Raw genomic sequence first — 14596 nt, forward strand, 5'->3', positions numbered from 1 at the left:
GGAAATACAGGCCACAGTATCACTGGAAGCAGCCTCAGATAAGTGCTTAAAGAGGAAGGACTGATGATTAGTAGGATGCTAATATGGAGGGTGGGCAATTGGAAAGGAAGGTGATCGGAGGGTAGATAATTAGGAAGGAATGGCAATGGTGAGGGATAACTGGGAATGAAGGTGAATGGGATGAATCCTGAATGGGACCAGGGTGACCAGGTGTAGGCAATGGTCTGTTGGAGTGAAGTGGATCCAGAAGCTCTCCTGTACCTCCTAACTCCACATTCAGGTAGGTAGTTCTAAACTTTTACCTTTTTGGTACTGGCCTGCAGCGACCCACTTATCAATTGTTGGTTAAGCCAAATGTAGGCCCACTTTTCCTGAACATAGCTGGCCTGACACCTATGTTCAGGGGAACCCAATTTTGCACAGGGGGCCTCAAACAGCTGTTAGGCCCCATATTTACATATACAAAGTGCCTAATACCTGTTTCAGGTGTGGGACTATAAGACCTATTTTTTGCCTATACCATTTAATTAGGCAGTGCATTTCTGGCTCATAATCACAGTATGCTTCTTGTCTACCTGGCTTTGCTGCTGGCTGCACATGAACTGCTAACTGGGAAATGGCGACATTATCTCTACGCAGCCAGTATCAAAGCAGCTTAATGGGCAGCTTCTTATAATCTCTAAATATTGTATTCAGTACTTTATCTGTGCAGTTAGTCTTGAATATCTTTTAATGATAATGAATGTTGAAAGGGTTAACTTTCTTCTCTATAGACTTTGTCTAGAACCAGGTTTCACTGCCATATATTGGAATAAAATGTTTCTATCACATAGTCTCACTCTTTGTTTAATATTCCTTGAGATGTTAGTGTTGTAAAAGCATTAACTTTGAACTAATGTTACAAACTGCATTTCCAAGATTGGCATCTCTTCTGAATTTGATGCTTTCTGGTGTCCTCCATTTCAACTGCTATGATCTTTGCTTTCATCTGACAGGGTAGCCTGACTTATTGCCCAGCTGTGGTGATTATGCCTATTTTTCTTTGCACTTTTCTTTCTCTTCCTGAAAGATCTAGAATGTTGCTGTCTCCTTCCCTTGGGTCCACTGATCTCTTTGTCAATGTGCATCATCAGGTTTCTAGTAAAAATCCAAACAATAAGGGTGACGAGACACATCCATGCCACACAATGATCTTTAAATCACTCCATTGTTCCATTTTCCTCTTTAACACAAGTTCTTTCATAGTGTCCCTTGATGATATCTATCTTCCTCTGAAATCCATAATGGTGCTAGGTTGGCTAGAATGTAATCTATCTCAGCAATCAAAGGCCCTTTTAAAGTCAGTGGAGTTAATGAAAATGTTGGCACTTAGGAGATAGTTTTACAAATGTTGCATTCCCAGCACAGAGCTACCCTTGCTACATGTGTATAGAGGGTAGCAGGAATTCACAATCTCTATTTGCTCTTCATTTCTAAACCCGACCTTTGCTTCTCTCGTCTATACCCTTACTTCATTCAGCAGCACACAGATGCCTATCATCCAGCCAGAGCTATGATCTTTGTTCATGTAGGAGTTTAGCTAAAACCAACGCAGAATGTCCTGTATAAAACTGACAGTTAGGATCTATCTTATTACAGTAAGAGCTATTATCGCACAGAATTAAGGATGATGTTGATCACAATACTAAAGGATGTTCTTTGTACAATGATAATTTTCTAATGCTGTAATTGTTTGCACCTCTTAATGCTATTTCCATAAAAAAAACACAACAAAGTCTAAATGTAACTTTCCAATAATACAATGGACCCCCATCATATTGCTACAAGGCTCCAATCGGATATAATAGGTAAACATTAGCTGGTTGCATATACATCAAACACTGAGTAAGAGCTCCTGAAGACCTGTTCAGCCAGGAATATTCAATAGTTCAAGTATAGATTAAAAGAGAATCTCTGATTCCATGGAGTGCTTAATAGCCTCAGCAATTAACAAACTCGATTTGGGATCTTATCACATGGCTGCAATAATACTAATCAACAAATCAAACCGCAACTAAATACTCCAGCAGTTCATTGAAGAGAATATAAACCCAACCAATATTATTTCATTGCTGACATTTTTACAATAGTTGTAAGAATAATATATTTCTACATATGGTACTCTAGTTCTGGTACTTGAGCTCCGTTAAGTAATTACGTGTATAGCCCTCAGAAAAGTGATCCTTTCAACCCAGGAAGGCCAAGGGCCTTAGGCTGATAGTCCAGCTGAGGTCAAACCATTCAAAATTGTAGGTGCTGCAATGTTCAGGAAAAAAGCATAAACCAAAAGTTGAAACAACTTATATAGGTTTTCTTAAACAATTTCTGTGTTGGGTGTAAACCATCACTGTCAATAGATTACAAACTTGGATGACATGTGAAAAGTAATCACTACCACCCAGGCTTGATCAGTAAATTAAGTCAGCTTTGCAAAATATAGCTAGTCAAACACAAATTGTTTGAGAACTGTATAAAGGCTCTCCTGCACCCAGAAAGCCTATGATCTTCAGATTTTACTGTGAAATAATAGCATACAAATGGATAATTCCTTTAAAATTCCTCTCTCCATTATTACTCTGCTATTTATGTTGTTCTGCTCCTTGCAAACATGTTTAAAATAAATAAATTAACACCTTTGCTAAGAGTAGAATTTTAAGTCAACATGTTGAACATTCATAGGCTATTACCCCACAGCATAATTTCAACGTTTTTGCATTCATGCCCCCAAACTGACATATATTCACAAAGCATGAGAGAATTGGTCCTCAGTTTGACCTGAGCTGATTCTATTCTTCTCTCAGCCCAAGGCCATTAAATTCAAAGCCAACACTTAGAACCTGACTCAGCTCAATGTTTATAATTCCAGGTTGGCATCACTTGAAGAAGAGAAGTCTGCCTTTGAATAAGAAATATGAATCCAGTCTGAATCAAGCCAGTGAAAGATCAAAAGTAGGGGAACCCAATTAAGTTTTGTGAGTTTGGGTAAGTTTAATTTTTCAGCCTCAGGCCACACTGACTCTTACCTTTCACTACTAAACTGGAATGCAATTCTCTTTCTTTCCCAAAGTTCACAAGGAATTTCGGCTAAACGTCTCAAATATGATTCCAAACTCTTCTGGCCTGTTTTAAATCACCACCTACATTTTTTTACCTTCTACTAAAGCAAGCTTGAAGAAAAACAAGATCAAAAAAGCATTTTTTTATTATTGGAACTTCAGCCAGATTTCTCTCACCTTCCACGGGGTTCCGTCAGAGCCACTTGGCTCCAGACCTCATTACAGCCTTGGTCCAAATATGGGCAAAAGAGCTGAACTCAAGAGGGGAGGTGAAAGTGACTGCCCTTGATACCAAGGCAGCATTTGACTGAGTGTGGTATCAAGGAATCTAGCAAAATTGAAGTAAATGGGAATCAGGGGAAAAATTCTCTACTGGTTAGAGTCATACCTAGTGCAAATGGAGATGGTTGTGGTTGTTGGAGGTCAATCATCTCAGCCCAAGGACATTGCTGCAGGAATTCCTCAGGGTAATGTTCTAAGCATTTTCAGTTGCTTCATCAACGTCTTTCCCTCCATTATAAGGTAAGAAATGGGCATGTTCACCTATGATCATACAATGTTCAGTACCACTCACAACTCTTCAGATACTGAAGCCATTTGTGCCCACATGCAACAAGACCTGGACAACATTCAGGCTTGGGCTGATAAGTGGCAAGTAACATTCATGCCACACAAGTGCCCAGCAATGACCATCCCGAACAAGAGATAATTTAACCATCTCCCATGGCATTCAACAGGATTACCATTGATGAATCCTCCACCATCAACATTCTGGGGGTTACCATTAACCAGAAACTTAACTGGACCAGCCACATAAATACTGTTCCTACAAGAGCAGGTCAGATGCTGGGAATTCTGCAATATGAGTAATTCAACTCTTTTCTCCCCAAAGCCTGTTCACCTTCTACAATGCACAAGTCAGGAGTGTGATGGATTTTTGCCACTTGTCTGGATTAATGCAGTTCCAGTAACACACAAGGAGCTTGACAGCACCTTCCAAACCTGTGACCTCTGCCACCTAGAAGGACAAGGGTAGCTAACACATGGGAACACCCCCACTTGCAAAATTCCTGCCAAGCCACACACCATCCTGATTTGGAACTGTATCGCCTTTGCTTCAGAGTCTCTGGATCAAAAACCTGGAACTCCCTTTCCAACAGCATGGTAGGTGTACTTACACCAGATGGACTGAGGGAATTTTGGGATGGGCTGTAAGTGCTGGCCTTGCCAGTAACATTCACATCCCACGAATGAATAAAAAAAATTGTGATGGCAGGAAAAACTTGTGATGAACTGGGAAAATAGTAAAAGAAAAGTTTGAGCAACAGCACCTTGCCTTTTAATTAGGTACTTTACAGTCTTCCAGTTTTAATGATGGTTTAAGCTTTAAACCACGACCCCTATCTTCTCTTGGGAAGCAGGTGCTGTTAAGGGAGGGTGGTTGCACCAGAGCCATTGGGAATGGAGGAGATGTGAACTGGTTGTTGGGGTGGGGATTCCCTCGCGGTACACAGCCAGTTGGGTGGTCTGTATCCCTGGGGTCTACTCATCTTTCTCTGCCACATTCTTGGGATAAGGGAGCCTTTTTCTCTTCACTAGATTTTCATAATGCTTCCATCACCTTGGTTGTTCTCTTCTTAAATATTTACACTTCTGCATTCATTTTTTAGTTACTTGTCTTATCGTCACCCTCTTTTGCCTTGCACCATAAACTCATTTGCCATTTTACCATTCTTGCCCTCCACCCACAGACCTCTCCCCTTTGTTATTTACCTGCTCCCTTTTCTCTGGTTCTGTACTTGCTTAAAAACTTGATCTTTAAGACCCTCCAGTTCTAACAAATGACCTGAAATGTCGAGCTAGGTTGTCAATCAGGGATCGGGAAGCCAACCCCTAGGTTATTTCTGGATCCCGACTGCCTTGCATCAGCATCAATGAATTGACACAATTGCAAAATGCAAAATGGCCCTGGATAAGTTTGGTGTCCAATTAGCGGCATTGGGAATGGTCTGGAGACGGGACCCAGTAACCGAGGCCTTTGAAAAGATAAGAAGCAGCCATGACTGGGCTTGCCATTTGCTGATGAGATGGCACAGCAAGGTTCTCAAAAGGCCAGTGCTGGCACAGGCTGGTGTCCATGGGTGGCACCAATGTTCTTGAGGCATTAACCAAGGCAATTCCTGATAGGCAAGAGATAATACTCCCAGTGTCTAGCCGAAGAAATCCACCCAAAGACACCAAACGGACCTGGGTGGAGGAGGTGGTGACAGAGGTCAGCAGTAGAGGAGTGACCAGACGGACATGGGTCCAGTGTCAGAAAAGATTCAATAATCTGATAACATCTGGGAAGGTAAGTGGCAAGCAACATCTGGATGACAGGTCTCTAATTCTGTATGCAGCAGCATGCACAAGAGCACAGCAGACTGAGTGCCCATAGTTCTCCCTTACATTGTCAGATCAAGCAATCAGTTGTATCATGGAAAAGTAAGCCACCCTTACATATGTGGCGCACTTGAGAAGGGGGCATCACTGAGGAGCGCAGCAGATCATATCAGTGTCAAGCTGGAATAGTTGAGGGAGGCCAGGCTACTATTATATTATTCTCTCCGCATCCTGCAGGAAAAGCAAGCTCACAACAGGCGTCAGATATTTCGAACAGGTGATGGTGTGGCAGACTGGCACAATCTGACCTCGATGTTGGGAGGCGGTGCTAGATTTTGTGAGGGTGCCATTGCTACAGGCCACTGGTAATGGCAAGACAGGAAGTCATGAAGAGCAGGGATATTTGATTGCTTGATCTTCAGATGAAAGGCATGGAGGAGACTCTTGCCCAATGTACACTGTGGCTATTCGATCACGGTCATCTATTGGGTTGGTTGTGCTGAGGTACCTGCTGAGTATCCTGAGTTCTCATCACCACCTTGTGTTTCCACTGGGCCATTAGCGGAGGAAGAGAAAAGTGGTCCTACCCAATCATAACGAGCTTCCTTGGCGGGGGGAGCCTCCACAGAACACCATCACCAAGTGCAGGCTATTTGGAAGACATTCAAGATTAGAACAGGGAGCACTAGGTGAGCATCACATCACCAGTGAGCGGGGGGAGAAGAGTGAGGTAGAGTCAGGTGTGGGCAGTCCCTCTTGGGGGGTGGAGGACAGACACAGCCATGCTCTGCTGGGCAAAGATGCGGTGCCTTGGGTGTCACAAACAAAGAGGGTTTTTCTGCAGCTCTTCAGAGGCAGATGAGTCCACAAATAGCGGAGATCCCTGAGACATTGTGGAGCCATGGGCAGGCATGGAGTCTATGTACTGCCTGTGCTCCATCGTGGTTCAGGGATTTGAGCGTGTGAGCTTCTCCACTGAAAGAGTGGCCACCCTCATGGAGAGCCATATGCAGCACCACTCTGAGTGGATCCAGAAGCAGCGCGTTGACATGTACAGAAAGAGTGGCACTCCCTGTAGCATGGGCCACCCTGTCGCTGATAGTGCAGAAATGCATGTGTCGCAGCTGGTGGCTTCATCCAATATGAAAGGGTACCATAAAAGGGCTGAGGCAGTCTAAGAGGCTGATGAGGGAGCCACCCCTGAGGGGCATCAGAGCCCACTCCCTTGCCTCCTTGGCCTCTCTGACTCAAGACCCATCCCTTCTGCAAGGCCCTGTGGCAGAGACTATCCCTGCAATGACACAGGCTCAACAGCCTGTGGAGGACCCCCGTTGGCACCTCCAAGACATGCATCTCAGCCAGATGCAGAAACAGTAGAGCAGGCTTCTCCACTTCACTCTCATGGAAGGGCACTGCGTGGAAATGGATGGCACCATGTATTAGGTGCACTTTATGGCTACCTGGGTAAGGTTTCAAAATTTTTTGTTCATTTATTTTTGCAGTAATAATAATAATTACTTATGTTCTCGATCAGACTTCTGTGCTGTTATTACTTGATATCAAAAGGGAAATGGAGGATCAGGAGGTGGGGTGGGGGCTGCCAGCGGGCTTGGGTTTGGTGCGGCTCCATGGTCTGTGATGTGGGACAATGTTGGCGCTAGAGATCCCATTCTCAATGTTTTTGGGCGAAAATGGGATTCTTTAGCTTTGTGTATTTGCAGGCTGATTTCTCTCTTTGATGGAAGGTGAGTTGCAGAGTGATCTATCATAAGGGATGAGAGGCATTCAAGTGAAATGGCACTGAATTAGCATGGCCCTTGCAGCCATGCCAGCCTGCTGATTGCCGTGAGGCTTGTGACAGCCTTGGTGGTCTTCCTCCAACACCTGAACCCCTGGGTCTTCTGGATTGCCATCTTCAAACTCCTCTTCCTCCTCTCCATCCTCCTCTGAGGAAGAGTGGCATTGCAGGTCCTCCTCTTTATCCAGCTTCAGTCCTCTTTCTATAATCATGTTATGTAATGCGCAGCAAATGACGACAATACGAGACAGTCGGCTGGCTCATATTGGAGGGCACCACCAATGGAGGCACATCTTCAAGATGCAATGGTTTATTCAGTGCAGGTTCATACAGACTTTGGTTGTAGCGCCACTTTCCAGTCGTGTCTGACTACTGGGTGGGTGTTAAGAGCCAACACCGAATCTGGATGTCAATCTGAAAATGTGCTTCACTTAGGACTCTCTGAGGATAAAGACATCATGAGAGCTGCCTGGAAACCAAGTGTACATCTACAGGGTGCACTTCCTGTGGTCAGAGGCCAGCTGGACATTGAGTAAGTGGAAGCTTTTTACTGTTCAGGAACCTGGCTGGCTGGCCTGTCAGTGCCTTGATGGCTACATGTGCACAATCAGTGATCCCTAGACCTGAGGTCTATTCGTTTCAAAATGGGTGTAGTTCCCTGCAGTGTGGAATAAGGCATCCATGACCTGCCTGATGGCGTGATGAGCTGCAATACCACACAAGTCTGTAGCTGATCCCTGGAATGACCTAGAAGCATAAAAAATGCAGGTGACCTTGATGGTTGTAGGTAAGCGACTGCCATGGAGGCCATGAGGCATCAGGTCATTGTGGACCTCAGCACAAATATCTGAGATTAACTGCCTGGATAGGCGCAGCCTCATATGTCACTGGTGCTCTATCATTTGCAGGTTGCTGACTCTTGAATGGTACACCCGATAGCAGCTTCTTCCCCTTGCAGTCTCTCTCTGTGCTCCTCTGCACTTGAATCTAAAGCGGGAAAATTTTGATATTTGCTAAAATTATGTTAGCCAAGGCTCAATTCAAACCTCAGTGAGTTTGGAATTGGTTTTGGTGAATGTTCTATCCCAAATGAGTGCAGGCATTTCCACCTAGACTGTAAACTTTTAATTGGAAGAACAAAGATGCAGTGCTTATGTTAGAAAAATATGTGAACCTACCTCCTATTAACATGGTGCAAATGGAAAAGATCTTTTCAACATCAGTGTTAGCCGACACGTTCCCAAAGCCTACGCTGGTTAGGCTGCTGAGTGCAAAGTAGAGTGAAGTGATGTAAGAGCTTCGGATTGAGGGACCACCAAGCAGCTCAAAACTGGAACTGTTATCTCCAGAGCTGGTGTTAATGGAGGTGGTCTGGATTGTAGAGTTCACGGAGCTGGAGGCACTCAATGAAGAAATGGATACATATGGAGTTCCCAACCGCTTTGCCAACTCATGAAGCCAACCTGGAAGAAATAATGGGAATATGTATTTACTAAACTTATTTCTGTTTTGGCCCTAGATGAACATCTTTAGAAATTTATGAAGGACATTTGTCCTGCACAGTTTTTATTTTACAAGCCATATTTTGAGACTTATCTTGAGTACTTCAACAATACAGTTAGAATTACTTAAGAATACCACGGCAACCTATGGTCTGTCACAAGTCTGTGTCACTACTGGCCTTTGTTATCTTTCTTGCATTCAGATTTACTACACCTTAGCAGCATTGGTACAAGCCTGCGGAGAAGGAATTGGATATTCAACTTCTTCATCACCTACTGCACAAAATCTGCAAGGTCGCCTGCTGTGGTACTTGGAAAATCAACTTAAAACTTATACTTTACAAAATAATATATAGAACATGTTATAACTGCAACAAATGGTCCACACTGGACAGCCACATGAAGTGAGAGTCCTCTGGCCAAAGTGGATGAAAACAATGACCACATACAGCAATATTTCGAACTTATGGCCCCCCCTTGCCTAAATAACGAGGAGCTGAAAATTTACAGAATCAACTAAGTGCCAGGATGAATCCACTTGTGGTCCCCTGTGTGTGGACTCCGTCAAAATACGCGGGGCCATCTCTTTTAAATATGGCTGGAAGGCACTTATGGCACCCTGGGGAGCATTCTCATACCTGTTTGATCCAGAAATTCAGGTACTCCTCAAGTGGGAGAGGTTTTTGCTGCCCTCTGTCCCTAATCCTGATTCCAAAATGTCATCTCCATGGACCACCATTTCATCAGTCCAGAAAATGCAGTGAATGTTTTTTGCACTTTCAGGAACAACTCAGAACTGGATCCCAAGGTGGGTCTCACTTGTGATGACCAATGGGCTGGTACACTGCTTTCACTAGGTATACTAAATGTGCCCTGTCAGCACAGGCGTCCATGTTTGTAATGGGCAGAAGCTCCGATCCAAACAAGGTTCCATGGAAATTCAGAAGATTGGAACAGGAATAAGCCATTTAGCTCCTCAAGCCAGTTTCGCCATTTAATGAGATCATTTAATGAGGCTGATTTGTGACTTAACCTCAAACACCCGCCTTTGCTTGATATCCCTTAATACCTTCAGATAACAAAAGTCTATCAATCTCGGTTTTAAAATTAACAACTGATCTAGAGTTCTGTAGAGGAGACATAATGGACTCAAAGTGTTAACTCTGTTTCTCTCTTCACAGGTGCTGCCAGACCTGCTGAACCTTCCCAGCATTTTCCATTTTTATTTCAGATTTCCAGAATCCGCAGTATTTCTCTTTTAATTATAGCCTCAATTGCCATTTGGGGAAGAAAGTTCTGTACTTCTGCCACCCTTACGTGAAGAAGTGTTTCCTAATTTCACTCCTCTTGGCTTTAATTTTTAGATTATTTTCCTTAGTCCTAGGCTCTCCAACTAGTGGAAATAATTTCTCTCCATCTACACCTGCGTTCCTCGTAATATCTTGGAAACTTCAATCAAATTATCTCTTAATTTTTTAAATTTCAGTGAATACAACAAGGTCAATGTATCCGTCCTAAGGGCCTTGTATATCTGAAGCATGATGTCTATTCCCTTGTATTCTAATCCTCTAGATATAAAGGTCAACATTTCATTAGCTTTTTGATTATTTCCTGCACCAGTTCATTTTAGTGATTTGTGTACCTGGACCCCCAAGTCTCCTTAGACTGCCACTGTTTCTGGATTTTACCCATTTAGAAAGTACCCTGATTCATCCTTTTTAAGTCCAAAGTCAATGACTCCATATTGCTTCGTCTTCTTCTTGAATTCTCTGCCTGGAGGCAGGTCCGACCCATAGTGTCACAACCTCCACCACAGGTAGAGTGAGTGCATGTTGCTGTGGCAACTTACAATTTTACATGCGTGTTGTAGCCCGGAGCTATGGATGGTAGAGGCTCCAATTTCTTTCCATCACATGGCTGATCAGGAATTTCTCCCACTCTTACTGCCTGCCATTGGCCTATGTTGGAAAGATTTACAAGTTGATACTCAACCTGTTTGGCCGTGTTATGAGCGCACCTTCCTTGGCCATCAAGTCCTGGAGCTTCTGGCTCAGAGGCAGTGATGCTACCCATTGCGCCACAAGAGCTCTGACTATTTCACATTTCCTTACATTGAAATCCATTTGCCCATTCATTTAATCTGTCAATATCCATACTAATTGGCAAATTTAGATATATGGCTTTCTATCCCATCATCCACATTGTTAATGAATACAGTGAGTATTTGAAACACCAACACAGAACCTTGCAGGACATCACGAGTTACATTCTGCCAATTAACTTTCCTGCCCAATGTCCCTACCCTGTATCCTTATGCTCAGCTAATTTCCTAACAAGTCAGAAATTTTCCTTCAATTCCATGAGTTTCAACTTTAATTAACAGTTTAACAGTCTGTTATGAGGAACTTTATCAAATATTTCCTGTAAGCCTATATAAATAACACTATAGACTTTCCCCTGTCCACCACTTTAGTCACCTCTTCAAAAAATTCAATCAGGTTCGGCAGTTGTGACCAATTCCTTTACAAAGCTATGCTGGTTCTCTCTGATCAGTTAAAGATTTCCAAGGTGTTCAGTCACCTTTTCCTTAATTATAGGCTTTAGAAATTTCCTGACAACAGATGTTAGTCTAAATGGTCTATCATTCCCTTGCCTCCCTCCGTCACCTTTCTTAAAATATGGAGCGACAGGCATAATTTACCAATCTGAAGGAACGACCCCTGAATCATGGGGACTTTGGAAGATTATAGTTATGGCATCCACAATCCTCCCATCTACTTCTTTCAAAACCCTCAGATGGAAATGATCTGATCATTGGGATTTGCTGCTCTTCATGCCATTCATTTCTCTATTACTGTCATTTCGTTTACATTAATTTGGATGAGTCCATATAGTTGATTCAATAATAGTTTCCTTGGGATGTTTGGCAAGCTGACCTCTTCCTCTACTGCAAATACTGACGCAAAGTAATTATTCTGCAAGTTTGCCACGTCCCTATTTTCATTGACAATATCATCATTATCAGTTTGCAAGGAACCCACATCGTTTCTGACCATCCTTTCATCCCTCATGTAAAAAATTTTTTGCGATGATTTAATATTCCTTTTAGGTTTCTTTTCGAATTCCCTTTTTTTAACTTCTCACTATCTGCTTTGTCATCTTCACTGTTCTTTGTATCTTTTCCATTCACTAGGATTTGTACAATGTTTGCATTTTTGTATGATTTGTCGACTAGTTTTATGTTGTCTTTTACCTCTTTTTTGTCCATGGCTTTTTTTTTTGGCATGTTGAGCTCTTGTCCCTTAGGGTGTAAACTGACTCTAATTCACGTTAATTTTTTTTGAACACCTCCTACTGATTATCAGTCATTTTACAAGTGAACAGATTTATCCAGTTTACTGTGGATAGCCTGTCTTTTGAGACGTCAACCTTAAATAAATCTTAGTACTGTAGCCGTTTCATGTTTCTTTCAAACACTACGTTGAACTCAAGCATATTATGAACGTTACTAGATAAATCTTCTTGCATTATCAGGCTGTTAACTAAATCTGGCTCATTACTAAATTGAATATGGCCTGCCCTTGTTTTTATTTCATTTGATCACGGGATGCGGTCATTGCAGGCTAAACTAGCATTTATTGCCCATCTCTAATTGCCCTTGAGAAGGTGATGGTGAGTCACCTTCTTGAACTGCTGCAGTCCATGTGCTGTAGGTACACTCACAGTGCTGTTAGGGAGGGAATTCCAGGATATTTGACCCAGCGACAGTGAAGATACGGCAATATATTTCCAAGTTAAGATGGTGAGTGGCTTGGAGGGGAACTTCCAGGTGGTGGTGCTTCCACGTGTCTGCTGTTCTTGTCCTTCCAGGTGGTAGTGGTCGTGGGTTTGGAAGGGGCTGTGGAGAGAGCCTTGTTGAGTTGCTGCAGTGCATCTTATAGATGGTATACACTGCTGCCACTGTGTGGCGGTGGTGAAGGGAATGAATTTTTAAGATGGTGGAAGGGGAGCCGGCCAAGCGGGCTACTTTTTCCTGGATTTCTCAATTCTCCTCATAAAATCTCCATTGCCTGCTTGCCTCCATTATATCCTCTTATCATTGAAGTAATTTCATTCTCCACCTCTAAGGCTACTTCTCCTCCGCTGCCAATTTTCCTATGGGCAGAATTTCACCCATGTTGGATGGGCTCGGTGGGGGCGGGTGGATAGCCGACCGCCGCCCGGGATCAGGGCCAGAAGGTGATTGCACATTGGCGGGCCAATTAAGGCCCGGCCAGCGTGAAACGCAAGTGACAGCGCTCAGTGCTGCCTGTGCAGGCGGGGGGAGGAGGGTGAGTGGAGCAAGCGCAAACTTTGTTCTTCATAATCTCCCTGAAGCACAGAGCTGCCTCAGGGAGATGAAGAGTTATATAAAAAAATAAAGAAAATAGGAATGTAATGAAACATGTCCCCTCATGTGACTCTGTCACATGATCAGGGACGTGTTATTAATGAAGTTTTAAAATTTTTATTTTATTTTATTTACTTTAGGAAACCTCATCCTGCCTGTGAATGAGGTTTCCTAAAAAGTGCAAAGGCCGCTTGGCCTTTTCACCTGTCTGCCAGCCATAAGGTTGGATGGGCAGCAAAAAAATCAACTTAGTTGATAATTTAATGGCCTCATCAGGCCTTTTAATTGTCAGTGAGCGTGCTGCTGACTCCAGTGTGTGCCCACCTACTGAAATATCACTCGACTGCGCGTTAATGTTGGGACACTCGCCCGATTCAACGCGTGTCATTTTATGCCCGCCCGCCAAGCTAAAAATTTTTGCCTTATCTTTCCTGTAGACCTTATATTAATGTTATATTTAGTTCTCAGTCCTCACTGTCTTGCAAACATGGCCCCAAAATGGTTCAACTTGAATTTTCACCTGCAATTCATTCAATTTGTTCCTTATACTCCATGTGTTTGTATAAAAAATGTTTATTTGGGCAAGGCATCTTAACCTGCCCTTCTGTGTAATGTCTTTACTCACATGTTTCGTACTTCTCTCTCCTGGTTTATATATTATGCCTTATATCTTTTAGTTTTCCTTTACCTGTAGTAAAGCACAATCTCTGACTGCTATTCTACCCTCTTCCCTTTTGTTTGTTTTCAAACTATTATCTATACTACCTCTTCCAGCGGAGGCTTCCCGTCCACTTACTGGTTTAAAGTTCTTGTAACTGCCTACTTATCCTTTCTGCTGGGACCTTGGTTCATATGAAGCCTGTCACAATGGTACAGTTCCTTCCTGTCACAGTATTGATGCCAGTGTCCCATGAAATAGTACCTTCTTTTTCCACACCACTCCTTCAGCCATTTTTTCATCTCCCTAATCTTATCCTTACACCAATTTTCCCATGGCTCAGCTAATAACCCTCTTATTATCATCTTGAGACCTTTTCCTTTAATTTAACTCCTAGTTCTTGGTGCTCCCCTAACAGGACCCTTGTTTACTCTTTCCTAAGTTGTTAGCCCCAACATGGACCTAAATGACTGGATCCTGTCCCTCCCTCTCCAATATCCTTTCAAGCTGCTTCAAGATGCCACTCGTCCTTGCACCAGGCGGGCAACAAACCATTCAGGACTTTCAATCCTGCTTACAAAGGGTGCTATTGGTCCCCCTGGAAATTAGTGTGGGAGGACGGGAAGTGGCATTTTGGGGCCTGGCATAATTCCTAGCCATTTGGTGATAATCACACCGGATTTATAACAGGAGTATGATGAAAGGCCAAGAATTTTCAGCCCCTGTGACTCTGACATAGGAAGCATTACCTTGCTGGCCAGCAGGAGCAGG

General features: G+C 43.1%; 1 protein-coding gene across 1 annotated transcript in view; it reads right to left on the reverse strand.

The window, feature by feature from the left end:
* Window positions 1-14596, reverse strand: part of LOC144686980 (voltage-gated delayed rectifier potassium channel KCNH8-like) — an 801058-nt gene that overhangs the window by 119172 nt on the left and 667290 nt on the right. The window contains exon 9 of the mRNA XM_078552818.1: window positions 8454-8738. Within this exon, the coding sequence (XP_078408944.1) occupies window positions 8454-8738 (285 nt within the window). The remainder of the gene's footprint in view (window positions 1-8453; window positions 8739-14596) is intronic.

The sequence above is a fragment of the Cetorhinus maximus genome, chromosome 11 (assembly GCF_964194155.1).
Source record: "Cetorhinus maximus chromosome 11, sCetMax3.hap1.1, whole genome shotgun sequence".
In the NCBI taxonomy this organism is placed as follows: Eukaryota; Metazoa; Chordata; class Chondrichthyes; order Lamniformes; family Cetorhinidae; genus Cetorhinus; species Cetorhinus maximus.